This window comes from Equus caballus, chromosome 16 (genome assembly GCF_041296265.1).
Source record: "Equus caballus isolate H_3958 breed thoroughbred chromosome 16, TB-T2T, whole genome shotgun sequence".
NCBI lineage: Eukaryota > Metazoa > Chordata > Mammalia > Perissodactyla > Equidae > Equus > Equus caballus.
This window is the reverse complement of record NC_091699.1, coordinates 68,765,518-68,790,696: the sequence shown is the minus strand read 5'-3', so window position 1 is coordinate 68,790,696 and position 25,179 is coordinate 68,765,518. Positions and strand designations below refer to the sequence as shown.

The 25,179-nt window shown below is 35.2% G+C and overlaps 1 protein-coding gene across 3 annotated transcripts in view; it reads right to left on the bottom strand.

Moving 5' to 3' along the window:
• Positions 1 to 3,420: 3,420 nt before the first annotated feature.
• Positions 3,421 to 25,179, bottom strand: part of NGLY1 (N-glycanase 1) — a 56,562-nt gene continuing 34,803 nt past the window's right edge. The window contains exons 5-12 of one of the 3 annotated variants that reach the window (XM_023620834.2): positions 22,351 to 22,573; positions 19,911 to 20,032; positions 18,800 to 18,945; positions 16,838 to 16,948; positions 15,416 to 15,580; positions 11,849 to 12,034; positions 4,487 to 4,664; positions 3,421 to 4,124 (exon numbers count right to left, since the gene is read on the bottom strand). In XM_023620834.2, coding sequence (XP_023476602.1) covers positions 3,949 to 4,124; positions 4,487 to 4,664; positions 11,849 to 12,034; positions 15,416 to 15,580; positions 16,838 to 16,948; positions 18,800 to 18,945; positions 19,911 to 20,032; positions 22,351 to 22,573 — 1,307 coding nt within the window. In that variant the 3' untranslated portion in view covers positions 3,421 to 3,948. The remainder of the gene's footprint in view (positions 4,125 to 4,486; positions 4,665 to 11,848; positions 12,035 to 15,415; positions 15,581 to 16,837; positions 16,949 to 18,799; positions 18,946 to 19,910; positions 20,033 to 22,350; positions 22,574 to 25,179) is intronic. The other 2 variants (XM_023620837.2, XM_023620835.2) reach the window with 2 other exon arrangements.

The following is a 25,179-nucleotide window of genomic DNA, read 5'->3' as shown; positions in this document are numbered from 1 at the left end:
GCTGCTGGAGGTCAGAGGGAGCCCTGTGTTCCTCTCCACAGATCTGCTTGAGGCCTCATGGCATGCAACTGCCTTCCTCCAGAGAGAGCAGTCCAAGAAAACAAGGCTTGTTTTGACCTCAGAAATACTATATTATACTGGACACACAGGCCAGCTCTAACTCAGTGTGGAAGGGCCAACACAAAGACAGGAAAGCTAGAGGCGAGGATCATTGGAGGCTGGCTACCACAACTGCAATATTTAGTTTTGGCAAGAATGGGAGGAAATAGTGGCCTAAAACACTACTGCTGGGTGTGTAAACTGGTGTGCCTCATTCAGAGGGTGACATGACAGTAGGTAGTAAGAGTTAAAATGTACATATCTTAGCATATATTCTATGTGAAAGAAATCTGTATAAGGATTTTCACTGCAGTAGTGTTTGCAATAATAAAAAAAGGGAAAGACCTAAACATCTGTAAAGAAGAGAATAATGGATAAATGAAGGAATATTGTGGAGCAGTTAAAAAGAATGTGACTGACCATGGCAAGATTTCCAAGATATACTGCCAAGAAAACAAGCAGAAAGAAAATATACTTCTACTGACCTAACAAGAAAAAAATCTAATACATGAAAACCGATTGTGTGTGTGTGTACATGTATGAATATGAAAATCTACAGGAAAGCTCAGCAAAGACAAACGTAAATATTTTGTCAGTTACTTCTGAAAACGATAAAGAGTGTGGGCAGTGGAGGCAGCACTTTACACTATAATATTGTTTGAATTTCTAACAAAAATGGCTTTAATAAACATTTAAAATCAGTAAGTAACAGACTTTGAGTGACAACCCAAAATGCTCTCTTACAGTAAGGAATATGAGCTTTAGTGGTTAGACTTTATCTTTATTTTAGTTCTTCAGAGGCCCTTTCTGGCTTACTTTTGGATTTCCAGTTGCTGCTACAATTTTGTGATCTCAGAGCAAGTCTGGAAAATTAAAAGAGAGCAAGGTCTCCACTTCTGAGTCTGTTTCATTTGTGATGCTGAATGGCTGTTAGACACACGGGCATTAAAATACTGGCTCTCACTGAGCCTCTCTGTTTCATCATCTGTAAAATGGGGATAAGATACACAACCTACTATACAATGCTGCTGGGATCAAACGAGACACTGAAGTCATTGGCACTGGTTAAACACTCAAATGTGGCCATTTTTAGATTAGGTCCATTCTAAATCTCTTATCAGAAATAAAGCACTGTTTTGGTCAATATAAAGGATGTGACTGGATACATGCTAAGTGGATTAAACCCAATCATGACTTGTGTTGGTTTCCTCTTATTATTCCTTCAAGAGTATTTAAGGAAAAAGTACCATCTGGATCAGAGTGATGGGCATATAAGAATGTATTCGTTTGGACTATAAAATCAAAACACAATTTATCGTGTTGTAGAGGAAAAAAGAATCTTAAAAAATTATTACACAAATACCAAAGCACCCACCATATCTAGAGTAATCTATCATCAAATTACAATAAATTTATTCTCCAGAAAAGCTTAACTATAGTTAGAAAAATCATGGGTTCTAATATAAATTTTAATACCTCCTCAACTTGAATATTCCTATCAAAATATCTATATTCATGAAACACCTACTAAAACAGCAACCCGCACATAGGTCTATATTCTATAACCCCACAACTTGGTAGAAGGAAAGATTGAGATATATGAATGAATCTTGCCTATGTCACTAATCCATTGAATTATAGATCATTTAATGTCTCTGGGTTTGAGTTTCCTTAGTGAAAAGTAAACAGTCTAGGTTAAATTATCTCTAACAACTCTTCCTACCCCAAAAGTCCATGATAGAGTGTTCTCTAGACCTCCCTTCATCTAAAGCGCTTCTTTTGCTTGTAATTTGATCAAAGCATCAGATTAAGTTCTTGTTCATCTTGAGAATGTGATTTCCAGGAAAAGACTTACTTTAAAAAGCACTGCAACAAAAAGCAGACTATAAAATTCATCATGACAGGATCTGACCCGAAAGCAAGATGTAAATCATTTTTGAGCAATGGCAGTAGACGGCTAATCAATCCGAGCATGTCTGAAGAGCTGGGTTTGGTTATTCCCTCGGGGATTTCACATTCACTCTTTAATCACAACAGACTACGTGCTTCTAAATGAGAAGATCCTAAAGGATTACTATACAAAGTGTACCCTAACATTAGCGCCAGTTTACCGAGGGGGTCTGCACTATCAGCCCTTCTTTGCCTAAGTTACTTTTGCCTTATAGGTTTACTGTCCCTTAGGCTTTGCACATTATTGAGAAGTGTTTTGTCCCATACCTTCTGTACTATCTTCAAACTTTTCTGTATAATAAAATATCTAGTAACATGCATGGAGTACCTTTGGGGCTAAAACTTTCATGGACTACATTTAAGACAATTGTGAAACTAACTTTTCAACAGTTCAACTCTACAAAAACATGCGACATTTCAATTCTACTCATTTTTCTGCTTAAAGTAAAGAGTAGAATGTATCCTTTTCATGGATAAAGTGCATCCAGTTGAGTTCCCTCATTTTTATTACCATCTTTATGAAACTTCTTGTAGATCTCCAGATTTTCTCATGAAGGTTAAGAGGGTTGGTTCACTTGATCATCAAAATACTCACTGTGCCAATACCACGTAGATCAAGACAGGTTAAGAGTCAAGTCTCTCCAATTTTATGTATTTGGCCTCTATATGATGCTATGATTAACTCAAGAGTCTGAGAATTCCAGAAAAATTTCTAATATTCAAGACATATTAATAACTTTAAACGCACAAACTACTTTTTTTGAAGTTTAACTTTTTAGCAAGTAAGTGATCCTCAACAGAGTTTGACTACAACTAAAGAGAGAACATAAGACCTGTGTTTCAAGATCTTAGTACATATTTTATAATGCATGTAAATGTTTTACTGAATTGCACAGGGTGAGAATCTCTGAGAATGTACTTTTCTTGTATGAAGAGTTGAAGACTCACTTTGCAGAACATCACAAAGGCATTTAGAAGACAGGGGCTGTGTCTTTTTCACCATTGCCTCCTTCACAGTGCTATCACAATGCCTCTGTACACAAACACTTAATAAATGTTCACTAAATTTAATTGGAGAGGTTATCACAGACATAAAAACTCTTAATATAGCATATCAATACTATATAATATATAGTTACAGTTTCAAAGACAAGAACAGATACTTTGTTCAAAGAGGTAGATAAAAATACTCAAAAGTAAACTCAAAAGTAAAGCATTTTCTCAAGTATCCACATATTATGGATTTATAATATATCTTTGAATTTATGTAGTGTTAAATGTTTTCATAACTCTTGTCTATTCAAGCGGTTTTCAATGTTTAGGATACGTAGTAAAGATTTTTATTTAGCCTAAGTAACCACTAAAAAGATATAAGGCAAAATAATTCGTTTTATTTCTTAAATGCCTACATATTTACAATCATAAAATTTTTCATGCATTATAACTTATAGATACTACACTTTCACATTTATTAAAAATTAAAAATCTTAGGAAATCTAATTCATTACTTATGAAGAAATTAATGGCTGATCAGAAAATGTCAAATGACTATTATTAGGTTAAGATTTTATCATAATCATGAATAGTACTTAATCAGGAATACCTTCATTTTACTTTTAAAACTATTACTTACTGTTCTTAGACAAAAATCACATACTGGGGCAATAAGACTTTACTCCAAATTATAGTCACATGTGGAAGGGAGCTTTTAATTCCAGGTTTCATTATGGTCCATAGTATAAAGATATACTGTCATGAGGGTTACATGATGGATAGCCAGCAAAAGAAATACTAGCAGAGGGCAGTCAACTACCAACTAAGCATGCACTGAATCAACAGACTACTTTAGAACATGGTAAGTTCTTGATTATCGCCAGCTTTCCCATATTGTTTTGGTTCTCAAAGGTCACTGAATTTTATAATTATCTCCAAACAATTATCTTCATGGTCATTTAAGCTTTGTCTAAACAGTTGGGTGTGTTGCCAAGCAAGAACACCATCTCCTCTGCTTAACTCTGCTTCCAAAATAACTTCACTGGCACCAGAAAAATCATGATAGGAGCGAAGAGTTTTATCTGTTGGAGAAAAAAAATAAGACTTTGCTTTTGGTAACTTAAAGAACATAAAGAGCCAGTTTTGGAATTCATTTTATATACCTGACTTATAGGTAAAAATCAACTCTTAAAAAACAAACACAAATTATTCTTTATGAAGGAAATGTGTCCTTTGAAACAAAGAAATGATTTTTCTCCTTCCATTTGTGTTTCACAATTAAAAACATAAGCCCTTCTATTACAATGAGGTCATACAGGTTTTAATTTTCAAAAATTTTTTTAATGCAATAGAATGAATAACTCAGAACCACATCTCAAATAAATACTATTCTTCAGAGTATTAAATACACACTTCATGATGAATTCTCCAGTCAAATGCTTACCGCCTGTGAGTTCTACGTGTGCTGTATCAGATCGCAATTTCCACTGCACTGTTCCAGTCTGAAAGGTGTGACTACTTGTTCTAATGGAAATGCCATCTACTTTGAGGCCAACTGACCCACACTCAAACTTCCAGGAAATATAAGCGTAAGATGATCCTTCCTTTCGGGCTAAATACACCTATAGAGTAGGAGGGGAAAAAGGACTTGTCAGAAATAACAAAATGGTATAAAAAACATATAGTCCAAGTCTTATTGTCACAGAGTACTATGTACAAATGAGTATTAAAAACCTAATTTTTCCCCACTGAGAAGATTTTTACTGCTAATGTTTTTTCATTTTATTAGCCAACTTTTCCTACAGTAACTTTTGCTCTGGAAGAAAGATATTATTTGAATACAGGTGTCTCAATTAAGTACAGCCCTAAAGGGCTGCATGCTAACCTAATTTTGGTAAATCATACTCTCTTTTAAATAAGTAAGTCTAGTTATTTAAAGTGAACTTTATGATGAATCCTGCCAAAAATGAAAAATCCTTTTAAATGCAATTATTCCTTAATTTATCTTCTTTTGTAAGTCTGGATTTTCACATAAGCTTTCGTACAATGAGATGGGCCAAATATCCTAAATCGAGAAAATACCCCAGTCAATACTAAGTAATGGCTTAAAAGGTAATTCTATGCTTGACTATCTAAACAGTACGCTCCCCATTCCTTCTTCATCAATGCCCCTTACCACTTTAAATGTATACTATTTAAGGCATCAAGCTGGCTGCTTACAGCTCATCTCCTCTCACAGTTTCATACACTCTTCAAGATGCTGAATGAAAACTGACATCTAGTCTTGGTCTTTCACAGATAACTCCATTCACCTAGGCTCAAACCCCTAAGAATCTGATTCTTAAACCATTTATCCCTCAAGTCCAAACTCCCACAGTTACCCAGGTGTTTCTTTGAAATAACCCCTTTCTTCATTTATACCACACTTAACACTATAGTCATAACTTTATGCTCATCTTTCTGCAACTGCCTAATTAATGTTTTCAAAATCCCACTTCCTTCATGTTACGTATCTAGTCTAGAATGTAGAGCAGGTAACTGGCTCTTGCATTAATTAAATCCAAACTCTTAGCTTTCACGGTCGTCCAGAATTTCATCCCACTGTGAACTGCCAATACTCCCTTACCCCAATGTAACATCAAGTGTACTTGTATGATCTAATTTCACCAAATCATAAGCTCTCTGAGGCACATGTTCTGGATTCATAGGAGGGTTTAATAAATAGTATTTAAGTATTAAAAATCTACATACACATACATATTCTTTTAGAAACATCTCATCTACTTCTCAGTGGCAAACAGTTGAAGTACCGTACAAAACACACCTGCCATGGAAATGTTCTACTCCATGTACTAGTCTAGTGTTTAGTCATCAAGTGAAAAACTCAATCACTGCTGGCATTCTGTTGATATTCTGTTCTACTTGGCAACCTATAGTTATTTTTCTTCCAGGTTAAATATGTCAGTTAATTTAATTTGAAAGTTTTTAGAACCAGTACGGTGGAGATTATAAAACAACAATCACTCTCCAAGGAAAATGATTTGAATTCCTTAGACTAGATATCTATAATCAACTATTGTTGTCTGGATGACAAACCTAGATATATGGGACTGTTGACTGCTCCAGTCAAGTTCAGGGTAAGCTCACTATAACATCCTCTGATGCTCACGTGCTCCCACCACATGCTCCTCTTATAGCTGTTTGTAAGGAGAACCTGGGGCTCAGGATTGCACCAGTGTTCCCCGGGAGTCATTACTTTCACATATCCTAAACTACTAGCCATGTAGGGATTATCTGGAAAAGATGAGCCAAACAGAGGGGTTACTGGAAGAAAGGGGGTTGGAAGAACTAAAGGACTGGGGAAAAGTAATCTTAAGACAGAAATAAATACACTCAAATTTATGTTGCTGTACATACTTCTATGTCTTGTGTATTTTCAGAGCTCAGGAGTTTCAAATGTCCCCACAAAAGTGTGGGTATAAAATATGATAGACTAAAGTCAGGTTAACTTCAAATTTCTAGCTTACCCCAAGAATTGCCTTAATTATACCATGGGTCTGGAACAGAACATGGTTTTAACTATCACAGAAGATTTGTAATAGCTGTTGAACCCATCTGAGAGAACTGCTTGTCCTTAAGACACATTTTTCATTCCTAAAGACATCAGCTTTTAAGAGTCTAAAAAGTTAAAGGATAAGATGGAATTCATCATTGAATTCTTAAATGCTTAAAATAAACATTCAAACATATTGTGAGGGCCAGCCTGGTGGTGCAGCGGTTAAGTTTGCACGTTCCGCTTCTCGGTGGCCCAGGGTTCGCCGGTTCGGATCCCAGGTGTGGACACGGCACTGCTTGGCAAAAGCCATGCTGTGTTAGGCGTCCCACATATAACGTAGAGGACGATGGGCATGGATGTTAGCTCATGGTCAGTCTTGCTCAGAAAAAGAGGAGGATTGGCAGTAGTTAGCTCAGGGCTAATCATCATCTTCTTCATCAAAAAAAAAATAAATAAAATAAAGTGGATTTCTTCTAGACATCAAATATTTAAAAAAAAAACATATTGTGAGCAAATAAAAGGTCTCTTAGGCTAAAGAAACAATATATGGAAATAAAACAGACCCTATTTATATTGAAAATTCATGTCATCCTTTCCACGTAATGTATTCTGACTGTATTATTTTAACCAACTTACTTTAACTCAGCATTTTTAAAGGTGGTAGGAAGTTACCAAGAATATGTATACTCACTTTGGTAATTTGAAATGTACCAAAACAATAGGATTTATATAAACCTCCAATTGTGGTCCTGCCTATGTGTAGTACCAACAGAACCAGTAATTATAATTTATTCAAGTGAAAAAAATACTTTATAACCTCTCAAATATTCAATTGTTTGGTCTAGATGAAAAGAAAAAAGTACTTTTATAACTGTTGATTGTTCCTAACTTCTTGAGTTATCTTAGACAAATTTTTGCCTGTTGGCTTTTTTAATTCATAGTTGTAATTTATTTTGTTCAGTCCTACATGCTTGGTTTTGCAATTTGTGAGACTACTAAGAGATGAGTATTGCTACCCTACTTTAGCACTAGTGATAGTAAAATCAGAAGTCATGGAGTTTTTTTCTATAGACTGAAATCTATACACCACACCCTCCCCGTCATGACCCACCCTTACCTTCTTTGGGCATCTCTAAGGACACACAGGCATACCACAATCCATGGGTGGGAACAAGACCAGTGTCTATGGCTTAAGGTCTAAGTTATATCATTCACAATGCACACACTGAAACTTGTCTTTTGGGTTGTGGCTGTAACCACTATTTTCAAGACTGAGAACAATTAGCATATCAGCTTCTTCATGTACACAGTCTACAAAAGATCTTCACTTAAAGATTTTCTGATTACTACATGCCAGGCTGGTCCGCCCATTGCTGTGGTTTCTTAGAAGTTCAATTTGTACTGCACTGTTTGAAGTCATTCTTTAGTATATTCTTAAAATTATTCTTCTGCTTAGACTGCCAAGATTAACTCTAATTGAGTTCACCATACAGCAGATACCTTGCAGTCAGGCATTCCTACAGGTATCCAGCAGAGTAGTTGCATTTCAAGAGATTTTAATTCAATGCTGGTAAACTGGTATTGCTCATGAATCTTATTTTTGGTTATTCCCTTTTATCACTGAGATCAAACATGAATCATTGTCAGTTCCCAGTGAATTTAAATCTTTCTATACTATGCTGCTGATTTATTCCATTTGCAGCCTCTGGAATTACTCTGGATCATAGTGTGATCTTGTCCTTCCCTTGCCTAACTCCTTCATGGTTTCCTATTACATATTTGCAAGGTAATGCAAGTCCCTGGGACCTGACAACTGTTTACCTTTCAAACTTCCCACTATTATCCTCCACAACATTCCCTACTACTTACTCTTCCCTGAATATATCCGATGTTTCTCATCTCAGAGCTTTTGCACATGCTATTTCTCATGCCCCAGAACACCCTCCCCTTCCACATCCTGTCTCCACACTGTGAAACTCTCCCTCTGCCTCCTCCTCCAAAAGCCTGCTCCGATATTACCACTTCTGCAAGGCCGCCTCTGACTCAAGAAGGGACAGTGGCTCTTCCCTCTGTCTTCTCTCCCGTAGTATCCTTTACAGACCCATATTCTTCTAGCACTTACCTCATTAAATAGTTGGGCCACATGTCTTTCTCCTATATTGGTCTATGCTCACCTTCACTTACCATTACATCCTAAGTACAAAGCACAATGTCTGACAATGTGCATGTTTACTGAATGACTTAAATGATTCAATTCTTGACATAATGCCATGCACCAAAAAGTGCTAAAATGACTCCAGTGCCAAAGAGAATGATGAAACTACTCAAAAATAAAAAAATATTTAAGAACATCCAAGGGACACAGTCTGAACGAAGGCAGAGTATCCATGGTGCTCTACACAGCCCTAGGGGAGTGGAGAATTCATGTCATATACACTCACTCATTCTTTCTTATATTCACCGATCTTTACTAAACATTTATTACGTATCAGGCACTAAGCTAGATAAATGAATACTGACAGTACAAAAGTGGGTAGAAAAAGACAAGGTCTCAGCCAGGGAACGTTTACAATGTAGTAGGAGAGAGACAATCTATTCTCACACACAGTTGTTGAATAAATGTCACAAAGGAGAGGTAAACGGTGCAGAGTCGATAAAGGGGGAAATGGATCCAGTTAACTAGCACTGGAGGGAGTGAGGCTTAAGCCAAGCTCTATGGATAAGTTAATCTAACAAACAAGACAGTAAACGAGGTTGTGTGCAGAGGGTAGAAAGGCAGTGCAGCTGCAATGTAGAGAGGAAGGGAGTAGCATGGTGCAAGACAAGGCCAGGGAGGGTGGCAAGGCCCAGACTTGGAAGAGATTTGAACTGTTTCTTATCCTAAGAGCACTTGGTAATGATTGGGGTTTTGAAAACGTTTTCCTGGCTATAGCACGGAGAACATCTTTGAAGGGACCAGGGCAGGCACAGGGAGACTACTTAGGAAGCTATTAATATCACTTTTGTCAAAGTGTTATCACTTGCCTCCTAAAAAACATCCTGGTCTTCTTGATTTAGCTTTTCATATTCCTTTCCATCCAGACATCACTGGATAATGTATTTGCTAAGTAGTAAAACTTAGTGAGTCTCGGTGCTCCTGGGAGGCTACCTCTCCGAGAGGGTGAAGAATCTGTTCTAACGATCTGACAGCAGGCTGTATGTGATCTGTCACGATTCCAGGTGTGAGGGGAAATAGGCTTCTACTATCTAGAAACTCGGGACATGCTAGTACTAACAGAACTAAAAATACTGATTTAGGTGGAAAACTCAAGTTTTAATGGTAATACATTATTTATGAGTTATTAGTCTCTACAAGTGTAGTTAAGATTCTAGTGTTTTTCTTCATTTGGTACTAAATATTGTAACTGGAAATAGATTCATTCAACTTTTAAAAACCAGTGCCCTTCGTAAAAGTATATTAAGGTATACACTTTACTTGAGTAGGGGCCTGATTTTATTTAATGGCTTTCACATCTCATTTACATTATTTAAATCTTTGTCATACAATAGACCCTCTCTGGTCACAATGTTCTATTTAGAGGTCTCAAAACATGCCATGTACTCCATGCTTTTTCCCTGCTGTTCCCTTGCCTTATAAACACCTACTCACCCTTCAGCGTCAGCTCAAATGTCGCCTGCTCGGTGGAGCTTTGCCCAACTCCCACAGCCAGAGCTAATTACTCCCTCCTTGGTGTTTCCATAGCAATGTGTTTATATCCTTATTATAGCACTCTGCATTGTGGTTAAGATGGCTGCTTATGCTCCAGTTTCCCCTGTTAGACTGGGAGGGCAGAAACCGTGTCTTCATTTTTCAATCCATGTAGCTGAGAACAATGCCTGGCACAACAGGCACTCAGTAAATGTTTGCTGATGAACAAACGAGTGACTCAGACAAAGAAGAAACGCGCCCTAGAGTAGACCTGTTTTTCAGCACACCACATCTTCGCAGCACATCATTATTTTCTCTGTCATTACTTTCTCCATTAACACTGCTAGTTAGGAAGAAAGGCATGTTTTTCTTCTTCAGTTTAGCAAGTAAAGACTAGACCTTGGATGAAAAACATGTCTGTCTTATCCTGCTTTCTGTTCAGAGGAATTTTTAGGCTAAGGACAGACTTTCAGAAAAAGTTCATCCTTTCTCATCAACTATATAATCAATTATAGATACACACATCTTAAATTATTTTTAATGCCCTTCTTTAACTAAAGAAAATTCCTAAATCTACAATTTTAATAATCCTCTAAGTTATTCTTGGTTTAATACAAAAAGATCACCAAGATACAAGCCAAGGTAAGTTCAGAACAAAAACTAACGATTGGGAAAAAAAATAAAGCAGAGGTCGTATCTCTATAAGTCTTTTGTACTCTGATGCCTAGTACAGTGATAAGGCTGTAGAAGATGCTCATAAACACTAGCAGCTGTTCATCTGTGACTCAGTTTTTAATCTATCCTATATACTTCACAAGTGAACAATTTCTCTTCCCACTCAACCATCTTGGCAAGTTAACTTTAAAAGCTCCCTAGAAGTTCACTGACTCCTATGAAAATCTATCAATAATACGGTTAGATCTGTTGAGGTCATGTGACCAGCTCTGAGTTTATTTTTGGTGTGTGTCTAAGGGGTATGGCAGTTTAAAAGCAAAGGCTCTTGCTTGTTACAGGTAACATGTAACAACAATGTGTAAGTTGGTACAAGTGAACTACTATAGTCCTAGAATCCATTTCCTTCTTTATTTTTTAGGACACAGAAGAAATAATTAGCATCGCTGCTCAATCATCTACATTCTTTTGAAATGAAAGCATGTTAGATGGTTAGCTCTTGGGATTTTGGACTAAAGCTGTTATACTCCCAACAGCCTTGCATTTAGTAGGCAATTAATACATATCTTGTGAAGGAATTAAATAACAATATATTTTATATATTCAGGCAAAAACTAGTCACATGGGTTGGTCATACACTTGACTATTGTTCCCCCAAAAGAATTAAATTCAGCCTCTTTGATGAAACTGGATACTTCCTTGAAATAAACGTGAATTTGTAATGGACTTTTGATTAAACATTGGGAGCAAGATTTTCTTGCATAGCTTTAAGGATTACTGAAAGCAGTTTTGATCTACCAGTGTTCACATTATGCACAACTGAAAAATGAAGCCAATCCATATTTGCTTAAACAACGACAAAGGTTTTAAAGTTTCATGCGTTAAGTTACCATGTTCCAGTCTGTTTCAACTTTTCTGAATATGGATTCCATTTTCCACACACCACTCTCCCATCCAGAAATGGTTTGATTATTATTTGAAACTCGGACATATTGATCTTTCACAATATTATAACAAAGGTGGAGCTCTTTAGAAATCTTCTCATTTTCAGAAGGGATGAATACGTTTTCTTTTCTCTTAAAAAGAAAGCAGAATTAGTTTTTCAAGGGAAAAAATATATAAATACAAAGAGGAACTGTTAAGTTTAGTGGTAAGACATTCTTTCAACTTGAAAATGAAAAATTGGTGCTACTGGAAAATTCAAAAAATATTTTATATGTTAAATATGATCAGAATGATGCTAATATAGCACGAAACATTATTAGACAGAAAACAAGAAGTATGAACTATGGCTCTGACTAAAATTTCTGTGATTTTGTGTTCAACCTGAATTCATTTATTTTTCTTTATTTCCACTACCTGCACCATCTCCTAATTGGACTACTGCAACTGTCTCCCAAAGCTGACTCCTGCTTTAACTCTTACCTCTCCTATCCATGCTCCAGATAGTAATGGAAGTGATTCTTTAAAAATGTAAACTGGAATACATCACTTTCCTGTTTAACTCACTCCATTGACTTCCCACTATACTTAAGCTCTAAACCTTTACCAAGGCTAACAGGGCTCTATATGGCCTATCCCCTGCCTACTTCTCCAATGTTTATTAAACATTGGGTACTAGATATTAAACAATGTAAAAACTTATAATGTATAAGACTCAATATGCAGAATGCAAAACATCTTAGAGACAGAAAGAGAAAAATATTTATAAATGTATAAACAAGAAGATAATTCCCTAGTAGAATCTGTCATTACTGCCAAAAAGGTAAGAACAGAGTTTATTATTTTTAGAAATTTATTTTATAGTTATGAATCAGTATACTACACTTCAAAAAAGTATGTAACAGTACTTCTCAATTCTTTTCTTCTCTTTTTTTATCAAAGATATTTCAGAGCACTGACATAAACCAAATGGAATTAAAATTTTAAAGTAGCATTATCTACTATTTTACAAAAGATAACTAATTACCAAAGGGAAAAGAAAAAATATATGCTACTGAACATATCATGTATGCAACTGAACAATCTAGAATAACATTCATATTTCATAAAATCTTTTTAATCTAAGATTAAGATAAAACTTTTCTTTCTGGAATGATACCACCAATGTTACCTTCTTTTTCCAACTGTTTTTAAGGTACAGTTTGGTGATTTTTTAGGACTGACATTTTTCAATTTAATTTTAAAACAAACATGTATTTCTAAAGAGAAAAATGATTTTTTTTTAATTCCATGGCCCTAATGTGGTCTCCAGTAATTGAGAAATTTAAAAAATCTTCACAAGGGAAAACAATTTGGGCATATGACCCAATTCATATTTTTAAAGTTTAATCAATTTATATGCCATGCAAGAGGAAGCACATATATCCATATAAAGAAGAAGAAATGAAGACCTAAATAATATCCACGTTTTAAATTGAACACAGCTGTGAATTAAATTAGCTCTTTAAAATTGGCTTCATTTAGATTTATACTTGTAACTTGCACTGCATCAGCAGTGATTTGAATTATTTGTTGAATTTAGATCTCGTAACTCTATAGCTGAACCAACACTTCCAACTGCCTGCTAAAGATGATGAGATAAGTTAAAAAGCAAACATAAAGTTTACTGGGAATAATTCACTGCTTTTGGACATATTCCTTTATTAGAGAAATGAGTTACAACAACAGGAAATTTAGAAAAAGTAGATATAAAACTTTAATTTGGAACTGTGTGATATCGATACTGTGCTGGATTATTTTCCTTTCAAGCATTTTTTATTACGTATCTTCTTAGACATTTATATCAAATACTTTCTAGTGAGTCAACTGTAAACTCCCGAGGGGCGAGGGACAGTTTACTTTACTTTCTTTTTTTGTTTGTTTTTTTTTTAAAGATTTTATTTTTCCTTTTTCTCCCCAGTGCTCCCCGGTACATAGCTGTATATTTTTAGTGGTGGGTCCTTCTAGTTGTGGCATGTGGAATGCCACCTCAGCACGGCCTGATGAGTGGTGCTATGTCTGTGGCCCAGGATCCGAACCGGTGAAACCCTGGGCCGCTTAAGTAGAGCGCACAAACTCGGCCAGAGGGCCAGCCCCATTATTCTACTTTCTTAACGTCCATTACAGAGCACATTGCTTTTCACCCAGCCCCTAACTATAAAAATTATATTTCCATTGTTCATTATTTAATTTTGGGAGGTTAATCAAAAGAAAATATCTTAAAATAAGTTTGACAATAGTAATCACACCAACAACAATTTCTAGCCAATACCAGATGTATGCAAGAATATAACAAGAAATAAATACCATCAGCTGAATTACCCAGATTCTATCATTTTTCCCACTGTACTTTATAAAGGTTCAATATGGAAAAACAAAAAATGAAAAAAGGTACAACTGAGCTCTTTTAAATGCATTAAAATGTTATTTTGAAAGACATGAAGAGGCACGTCACAAAAGAGGATACCCAAAAGTTTAAAGAACAGGCATTCAACTTCATTAGTCATCACCAAAATGCCAATTAAAATCATAGTGTACTACTACTATCTACCATCAGAACTGCTAAAATGAAACAGAGAGATAATACCAACTGTAGGCAAAAATGTGAAAAAATCTCATACACTGTTGGTGAAAGTGTAAACTGGCCCAACCACTTTGGAAAATTGGCAGTATCTACTAAAGCTGAACATACTCATACTGTATCACCTAGCAATTCACTTCTAGGAATATACTTATCTGAAAGGCATCAACACATTCATCGAAAACACGTATATGAATGTTCACAGCAGCACAGTTTTTAACAGCCAAAATCTAGAAACAACTCAAATACCCATCAATAGTGACACTAATAAATTGCAGTATATTCACTCAATGGTATATTATACAGCAATGAAAATAAACATACCATAAACATGCAGCAACAAGTATGAATCTCACTTTCAAAAAGGTTGAGAGGAAGAAACCATTTACAAAAGAGTATAATTATGAGATTCCATTTACATAAAGCACAATAACAGGCAAAACTAATCTATGATGTTAAAACTAGGATAATGGTTACTCTTAGGGGAGGAAGGCAGTGACTGGAAGGGAACTCATGGTTATTTCTGAGGTTCTGGTAGTCTATTTCTTATTCTGGTTGGTGGCTACATGGGTGCTCAATCTGTAAAAAATTTGTCAAGCCATACACTTACCATTTGTGCATTTTTCTGTATGTACTTCAGTAAAAGTTATACTGCGCTAAAAATTTAGATAAGGTAAAAAATAGAAAAATCCCATTTTAATGTCCTTTGTTAACTCTTGTATGTGATTATACTATGTCAATCAACCACTGGTTCTCTTCAAATGTCTACATTTTTAAATAATTACTCTGAAAAGTTAATTGAAAGGTCATGGCCAATGCATTTTTCTGTAAGTAAAGAGCACAGTACAGGAAGCAGGAAAGTGAGAAGATGATGATGCTATAATGAATTAAATACCTCTAGACCCATTTCACCTCGGGCTACTCTCCAAGCCACTGACCCAGATATTCTTCCACCAAATTCTCCAGGTTTAGGGGTTTTGGGAGATATAAATTCAACAAGCTCCACAATTATCCTCTGGAGAAGTTCTTTTCTTCTGTTTTCTGACAAAGATATTTGCCTCTGTAATTCATATTTTTAAAAAAGTCATTAAGAATAGGGGAATGTAGAAGTCCATCTCTAAGTAAGAATAAAAGTAAAACATTTGTAATTTAAGGGGATCTTGAAAGAAGTAACCGACCTTTTTCATACATATAATTACTTGGAAAATAAACAGGACATTGGAAACTTAGAATAATTTAACAAATTTTATGTTAAGAAATCATTCAACAGCCATACCCAACTATCCATGACCTTTACTGTCCTAGATTTAAAATGGAGGTAGCAACTTCTGTTTCTGGTTACGATAGACTAGCTTGTGTCAGACCAACTGTCCTGATGAAAAAAGCAGGGGAAAATACACACACACATACAAACACCTGTTTGAATGCAACAGAAAGCTACCAAGGTAGCCAGAGCTGAAGCAGGTAAGATCCAAGAAAAGAAATGAATTAAGGTAAACCAAACATACTGCACCTCTTCTCCCTTCCAGGTATTTGCCAATTATTAAGTGGCATGAGGAAGAGAGGCTGAGAAGCCAAGTAGGAAATGGATGTCAAAGTGCTGACAGACAAAGTGGAATTTTTAGCAGAATCACAGTGGTATGGTGTAAATAACCTGGAGCTCAGAGCCACCCAAGGTGAGGGGCTCTAGTAAATACTCCAGGTTTTCAGCTTGCTCAGGATCTCTGAAGGGCCACAGGTTAGAAGTAAGGTGAAATTCCAGAGACTGAAACCTCACCTTGAATCTCAATCACTGTCTGGATTAAGGGGATACATCCTATTCTAATCACTTGCCAGAAGCAAAATTAGTTGTCCATTTTTTAAATTACGAAAAACAAAGCAACGCCCCCTATAGTAAAAAATTTCAATACTACCAAAGGGGTATAAAATAAAAACTGATTCTTCCCTCTTGGACCTCCAGTTCCTCTTGTCAGAAGTAGTCATCGTTAACAATTTCCTGTGCATTGTTTTAGAAATTTTCAGGCTTAGACAAGTGTGTGTAATTATAGTCAACATACAATTACTTTGATAAATAAGATAACATACTTTTTATGTCAAGTATTACATATATTGAAATTTCATTTACCTGAACTTTGGGACGTGACAATGAGTCCTTAAAATTTTCAATGAACAAAAAGACATTTAACATATTAAGATATTTTTTGCTTGCAAAATAATGCTACTATTTTAAGAATTTCAATGGGTTAAAAATTGGCTATTCTTGATTAAATAAAAAATTTAAATGTCCTGTTAAAAATAACAAATGCCCATCACAAACCTGCTTATTAAGTCCATTAATAGTTTCTCGAAGTAATTCTTCTTTAATCTCAGTTCTTCTGGAGATTACCTCTTCATGTTTACAAGAATATCGCCAAGTGACATCAACCACCTCAAATTATAGAATACAAATATTTAACAAGATTACAACCATCAACCTTAATTTGCTAACTAGAATGTACGTAATTCTTAAGTAGTATTTTTAAAATGCTATCCTTTAAAATTTTAAAAACTGTGGGGAAAAATCAAAGAGAATATGCTTTTTATTCATTTTCAAACAGGTATAGTTCCAAGAAAGACTGTGATAAGATGATGAAATTTTCAGAACATTTAGCTTTTTATTTATTTTTTTAATTTTAATTTATTTATTTAAAGATTTCAGTTTTTTCCTTTTTCTCCCCAAAGCCCCCCGGTACGTAGTTGTATACTCTTCGTTGTGGGTCCTTCTAGTTGTGGCATGTGGGACGCTGCCTCAGCGTGGTTTGATGAGCAGTGCCATGTCCGCGCCCAGGATTCGAACCAACGAAACACTGGGCCGCCGGCAGCAGAGTGCGCGAACTTAACCACTCGGCCACGGGGCCAGCCCCACATTTAGCTTTTTAAAACTCATCTACAAGACTGATTTCACAAAATTCAACAAATAACAACTCTTTTGATTTTCATTATATTAAATTTATATTATAGATCTGATTTTTGACAAAGGTGCAAAGACAATTCAATGGAGAAAGGATAATCTTTTGAATAAATGGTGCTAGAACAATTCATAATAGTCCATTGCAATATGATGAACTTCAATCCACACCTTGGACTATCTACAAAAACTCACTCGAAATGGATCACAGATCCAAATGTAAAACAAAGAGTATAAAACTTCTAAAAGAAAATCATTGTGGCTTGGGCTTGGCAAAAATTTCTTAGGTACAGCATCAAAAAGAACGATCTGTAAAAGAACACATTGATAAACTGGACTTCATCAATTTCTCCTCTTCAAGTCACAGGGAGAATGAAAAGATAGGCCATAGACAGGGAGAAAATCTTTGTAAAGTATATATTCAATAAAGAACCCTCAAAACTCAACAGTAAGAAAATGAGCAACCCAACTGAAAAAAAAAAGGCAAAGACCTATGGATAACAAACGAACACATAAAACGACGCTCAGCATTATTTGTCATTAGGGAAATGCAAATGAAAACCACAATGAGATACCACTACACATAGATTTATTGAAAGGGCTAAAATTTAAAACTCAGATCATACTACGCATTGAAAAGGATATGGAGAAACTGGGAACTCTTATACACTGCTGGTGAGAATGTAAAATAGTTTAGCAGTTTCTTAAAAAGTTAAATATACACCTGCCATATGATCCTGTCATTCCACTTTCAGGTATTTATCAAAGAGAAGAGAAATCGTATACCCATATCCATTTAAAGACTTGTGCCTGAATGTTCATAGCAGCTTTACTTGAAACTGTAAAAAACTGGAAAGTACCCAGATGTCCATCAACAGGTAAATGGATAAACAAACTATGATACATCCATACAGTGGAATATTACTCAGAAATAAAAAGAATAAACTACTCATACATGAAAACAATAGATGAATCTCAAAATAATTATGCTAAGTAAAAGAAACCAGACCCCCCCAAACTAAAGAATACACATTATATGATTCCATTTATGTAAAACTCCAGAAATACAGATTAATCTATTGTCACAGAAAGCAGATCCGTGGTTGCCCGGAGAGGAGCAAGAAGGTGGGATGACAAGGGGACATGAGGAAACTTCCAGGGATAGTGGAGCAGAGATGACTTCACAGGTGTATACAAATGACAAAATTTATTAAATTGTACACTTTAAATACATACTGCTTATTGCATGTCGATTATGCCTTCAAGAGCTGTCAAAAAAGGGGAAAAATTATACATTATCCTTAGAAAAATTTTTTTCTTCTTATGTCCTACCTCATCTTTAGAAAATGCTATGACATAGGAAAGCTTCTTGCCCCACCCTATTTCATAAAGGAGTGGTTTGTCACAGACATCTTCACAGGCATCACAGTGCAGCCACCGCTGCTGAGAAGGAGAAAAGACTTCTGTCCAGACATGGTCTACTCAAAGGAGAGACAAGAAAGCAACAGAAAAAAAGAAAAGTTAAGTTTATAAAACCAGAATGACTTCCAATAACTATATACAAACTCCTAAGAATCACATAATAATTTATTGTATTTTAAATTTTAGTTAATAAGATTGAGCATTTTGTGGCATACAATACTCTACAACACTTGTTTTAATTTCTCTCTTTGAAATCTTAAAAATGTTTTTGGTCTAGCTCCTTTATAATGCAGTCAGTTTTAGGCTTAACTAAAAATTATGTGAGCTATAACTCTAAGAAAGGTAAACATACTGAACAACAGCATCAAAACCAGGGCTTAGGTTGCTAATGTGAAGGAGTTAATGCCATTTTTGAAACTGCAGTCTCTCTCAACTTTCGAGACCCAGAAGCAGCAAGAGGGCTAACAATTGATGTTCTATATTTGATTGTAAGGCAATAATTTATAAGTGAAGGTTTTATTTCATTCTTAAAAAACAACAAAAACATGAGTAAAAATCTAAGAACAAGGAAAACAACTTTTTAACCTGGAAACAACATGAGTCATTTCTAAATAGGCACAATATAAATTTCGTGACATTTATGACATATTTTCTATGTTGAGATTTAAAATTATTAAATCTTTCATACTAATCCATACAAAAATGAACATTTCTACAGCACATTATTACACATGTTCTTATATATACAGAAACAGCATTACTAAAAATGTCATGGTTAAATGATTAACAAAAGAATATTTACAGTACAAAGTAACAGGCAAAATGCTAGGTGTACTACAAAAATCTTGTGATCCCCACAAAAAATCTTTAAGGTTGGTATTACTGTTATTTTACAGATGGCAAACGGAAGCACAGACTGACAAGGCCAGAAAGTAACAGAAAATGACAAGGCCCAGACTGTAAACCCAAATCCTGACCTCGGCAAAGCCTCACTACGCCCTGCTCCCACTGAGTTCTGTACCTGTGTAATCCCAAATATAGCGGGCTTCGAACCCTAAGGCTCGGCAGCACAGTGTAAAACAATTGGCCCACTCGCCACACCGTCCACATCTTGTTTCCAAAAGCTTCTCGGGGTTATTATACCTGGTTTAAAATAACAACCAAAAAGCTTTGATTCATTATCAAGATCAAAAGAATTTTAAGGAATTTATATCACCTCTGTGCTAAAAAATGCTATTTCTTAATCTCATATTCTTAAATAGCCTAGAATATATGAGGCATTGTGTTAGAATCTTGGGTGAAAAATGATTAAAGCGGTACAGTCTTCAAGGAGTTTACAGTCCTAAGAGAGATAAGGAATTAACACAAATAACTTTACTACATGGCAGAACTGATACAAACCGCACGACAGGTCAGATTGAGTGTTAGGGGAGAGCGGCTGGGGAGGAGAGCTTGTGTTTGAAGTGGGCCTGGAAGGACAGACAGGATTTGGACAGGCAGAGATTCTTTAGGAAATCTGCTTTAAGCATTAATATTACTCTAACAAGTGGTATAATTAGCTCGTTGTATTTAAAAGGTAAACAACTTAAATTACTCAATAAAGATTTTAAAGCTTAGTTGAACTCAACTTGACTTAAAATTCTATTTTTCTTCCCAATGGTCATTTTGATTGAAATTTTATTCTTCTGAACTACTTAAAGGTGCTTGTTACTTTGGAAGTTTTTTGAAAGATGTTTGCAACAATCTTCTGAAAACTTATTCCAATTATAAAATCATCATAAAACTGAAGAACACCAAATCTTGCATATCATGCTGCGAAGGATTTGAGACGCTAAACTAAGCAGGAAAAGTGTCCCAGCTGAGCAGAAATGTGGGCCATGAGCTTGAGAAGGAAACAGCTACATGAATGAACTGGCTCTGCAATGACATGTTTGTCCTAAGCAGATGCTCTTGCTTAAGCTAAGTTAAATGAATTTGTAACTCAGGTAATTAAATGATTGAAAAAACTTGTAAATTTATATTAAGAAGTAATAACACCAGAATTAGAGCATCCTATGCCTCCACCTTCTATATACTACTTGTGCCAAGTTGAACAACCAACTTAGCCTCTAATGAAGTGTTCATCATCTCAACCCTACACAGAGAACAGCTAACAGTAAAATAAGCGATTAGAAAGGAAAAGATTAACACTTTGTAAAAAGTATCGTTAGCCTATACCCCTCTGCATTATCAGTTACATCCAACTGCTTAGAAAGAGTTTATAAAGGAGAGGGATTTAACTTTATATTTCTTATCTTCAAATCTTTGCAAAATGCCTGTACAAATGTATAGTGAATAAAGAGATAACTTGCACTAATTTTAGATAATTATTGGATATTGGATATGTTTATCCTATATTCTGTATATCATAGGACTGATTTTTAGTTAGGACAGAGCTGAGTCCCTAAGCTCCAAAAATTAGGTATTTCAAAAACTTGGTATCTTTTCTTGCCTGATGGTACAACCAAACTTTACAAGTATCGCCAATTAAGAAAACCTAATATGAGGCTTGTAAATTAAAAGATGGAAAAAGTTAATCAAAAATTTCAAATTTATTTAGTTTAAAATTTAGAGATACGAGGGTAGGTCAGGTTGAGTGGAGGAGGCACCTAATTAAAACAAACTTCTATTGTTATAAAAAGAAAGCAATATGATGGTACTATACTATACTTCTATCTTTCATATTACCATCTGATGATTAAGTACAGCATTGTATTTACTATCACAATCATAAGTATTATTATTAATGTTGTTAGTATTATTGTTCTTTGCTATCAAGTATTATTATAAAGTTAAAAACTTAAAATTCAGGGGCTGGCCCCGTGGCCGAGTGGTTGGGTTCGCGCGCTCTGCTGCAGGCAGCCCAGTGTTTCGTTGGTTCGAGTCCTGGGCGCGGACATGGCACTGCTCATCGGACCACGCTGAGGCAGCGTCCCACATGCCACAGCTAGAGGAACCCACAGCGAAGAATATACAACTATGTACCGGGGGGCTTTGGGGAGAAAAAGGAAATAATAAAATCTTTAAAAAAAAAAAAAACAAAAAAAACCTTAAAATTCACGTATAAAAAGAACACTACAAGATTTCCAGCGTTCAGTGTGCTAGTGCTACACTCAATTTATATTCTAAAGCAAGAGTTAACTTTTCCTATAAAAAGACAGTAAATATTTTAGACTTTGCAGGTCATATGGTCTCTGTCACCAGTATTCAACTCTGCCATTGTAATGTGGAAACATTTATAGACCATAAGTAAATGAATCAGCATGGATGTGTTCCATAAAACTATTTACAAAAATAGTTTGCCAACCCACGTCCTAGAGGAATGTATTTCTAATAATTAGAATGAAGATAAAAAGTTTAATAAAAATTCTAACCAGTCCTTTAAGAGATTACTCTGACTCTATTATCCAGTGGATACCCACCTTGGGAATCGATTGCTGAGCTGGCATGCATCACAGTAATGATCTTCTACTCTGTTCGCACCCCACTTCAGCTCATCATCATTGGGGGATAATGATTCATCTCTAGACCTAGTCTGGCCACCACATTTGCTGCAGAAAATGTCATTCACCCATTGAAAAAATTCTTCCTTAAACCAGTGTAAAAGCTCGAGCAAAAGAAAATCCTCTTCACTTACATTAGTACCTGAGAAGTTCAAAGAGAATCAAGTAAGAACTAAAGCTGACAAAAACTAAAAATATCCATACATATTTTATTCTCAAATATGGAGCTGAAATATATGAAAATATTAGATGATCTAAAAGGTTTTCACAAATATGATGCAAGAAAGAACTGTCAGTATACTGTGAACAAGCTGAAGTATGATGACAACACACTACACGTGGAGGACAGCAGGCTGTTTACCACTTTGCACCCTCTAACTGACATGATGCATTAACAAGTGAGCTGAACACAATCAGCTCTCAGGGAACCATGGTCAGTTTGGAATTGATCCCGAAACACACGGGAGGTAAGAAAATAAGTCTGATTTTGAAAAACATTTTAAAATACTATATTAAATTATCAAGCACATATACAAGTAAATATGAAACAATCACACACAGAAATTACAGAATTCCAGACACTTAAAAAATCATCCTATTAGCTTTCCTATCAGTGCTTCAACTATACAATATAATCCATCCATGGATACTTACCACAAAAGACATAAAAACATGACCATGTCTACATTGTATGTAACAACCCCAGCAAGTAAGCATGATATATAATGTTATGTCCATTTTATCAAATAAAAAGATCTCTCCTGACCATATTCAAGACTGTGGTATCTCTGGAAAGAAGGAAAAATAATCTAGGAGAAATATATAGGGGACTCTCATCTCTATCTTGAATGTTTATTATTAAAAAGTGATAATACAACATATATATGAAGGAAATATATGGCTTAATGTTAAGATCTAATGAAGTTTGATTCTGGTCACAGGGTTTGATATATTATACTCTACTCTTGTATTTATGTTTGATATATTTCAAAATAAAAAAACTACAGAAGAAAAAAACTACAGAGAATATAAAAAGGCCAGAAACATATTATGTTCCTGGATGGAAAAACTCAATAGTCTAACGTTAATTCTCCACAAATTAATCTGTAATTTAATGCAATCCCAATTAAAATTACAAAATAATCTTTATAAGATTTGATAACCTAACTGCAAAATTCACGTGAAAGAGAAAATGCACAAAACAGTCAACATAACTTTGAATAAAAACCATGAAATAAATTCGTTTACTACATATCAAAACACATTACAGAATTCTAATAATTAAAATATTGTGATATTGGTGAAGAATAGACAAATCAATGAAACAAAAGAAAGAGTCCTGAAAGACAGATTTCTAACTGATACACAGTACTTAATGAAGTTAGCCTTTCAAAGTAGTTCTAAGAGGATGGACTGTTCAATAAATGACATTGGGACAAGTAGCCATCAAACTATCAGATCCCTACTCTACTCCATTCATTCAAATTTATGTATGTAAGAAATATTATATAGAGAGAGGGAACACCATGAAAGTAACAGAAGTTACAAGAGAATGTTTATGACTTTGGGGTAGGGAAGGACTTCTTAAGCAAGACACAAATTGTAAAATCAATAATGGAAAAAATTAAATTTTCTTAAAATTTAATACTCTTATTAAAATGTCTAACTTTTGAATTTCAAAAGGTACACTAAATGAAATTAAACAAAGAATACTGGGAGAACAAAAATGAAATAGGAAAAGAAAAGTATCCAGAATTTATATCCTAAAAAGTATCCTAAAAAGAAAAAGTATCCAGAATATATAAAGAACTTCTACAAATCAGTCAGAATATAAACAAACCCATTAGAAAAATTCATAAAGTCCATAGAAGTAGTTCAATAATATCATGCAGCAGAAACAAATATGCTCAGACACTTCTGGTATAAAGTGGAAGACAATTTGTTTGGTGGCAGGATCCATTACAGCATAAAAGCATCACACAACCTTGACACTTGTATATCTGTCCCAGGGAAACATCTGTGCATGCATACCAGGAGGCATGCTTTACAAGAATCTTCACTGCAGCAGCATGTAGAACAGAGAAAAATGGTAAACAATCCCAATGTCCTTCATTAGGGAACCGTATAAATAGTTGTCTATGTATACTATACAGCACTATGGAGAGTTAAGATTGCTAAGACATATTAATAAATGAAAACCACCAGAGCTGACGATATATGGGATGCTAAATTTTCTGTAAACCCACACAACTTAAACTATTTATTTTTATAGATAACTATTTATGGGTGTAAATACAGAGGAGAAGATATGAAAAGGAACACATCACACAATACAAGTTGTTACCTAAGAAGCCAGCCCTAATGGCCTAGTGGTAAAAGTTCAACACTCTGACCACTTCGGCAGCCTGGGTTTGGTTCCCAGGTGCAGAACCAACCACACCACTCATCTGTCAGTAGCCATGCTGTGGCAGTGGCTCACATAGAAGAACTAGAAGGGCTTACAACTAGAACATACAATTAGGTACTGGGGCTCTGGGGAGGAGAAAAAAAAGGAGGAAGACTGACAACAGACATTACTCAGGGTGAATCTTTCCCCACAAAAAAAAAAAAAAAAAATTAAAACTTACCTGTTGAGGGAGGGCAGGAGAAATATTTGGGTGCTCTTTAAAAAAAAAAAAGACAACACAAAGAAGGAAAACTACAGGCCAATATCACTGATGAACATAGATGCAAAAATCCTCAACAAAA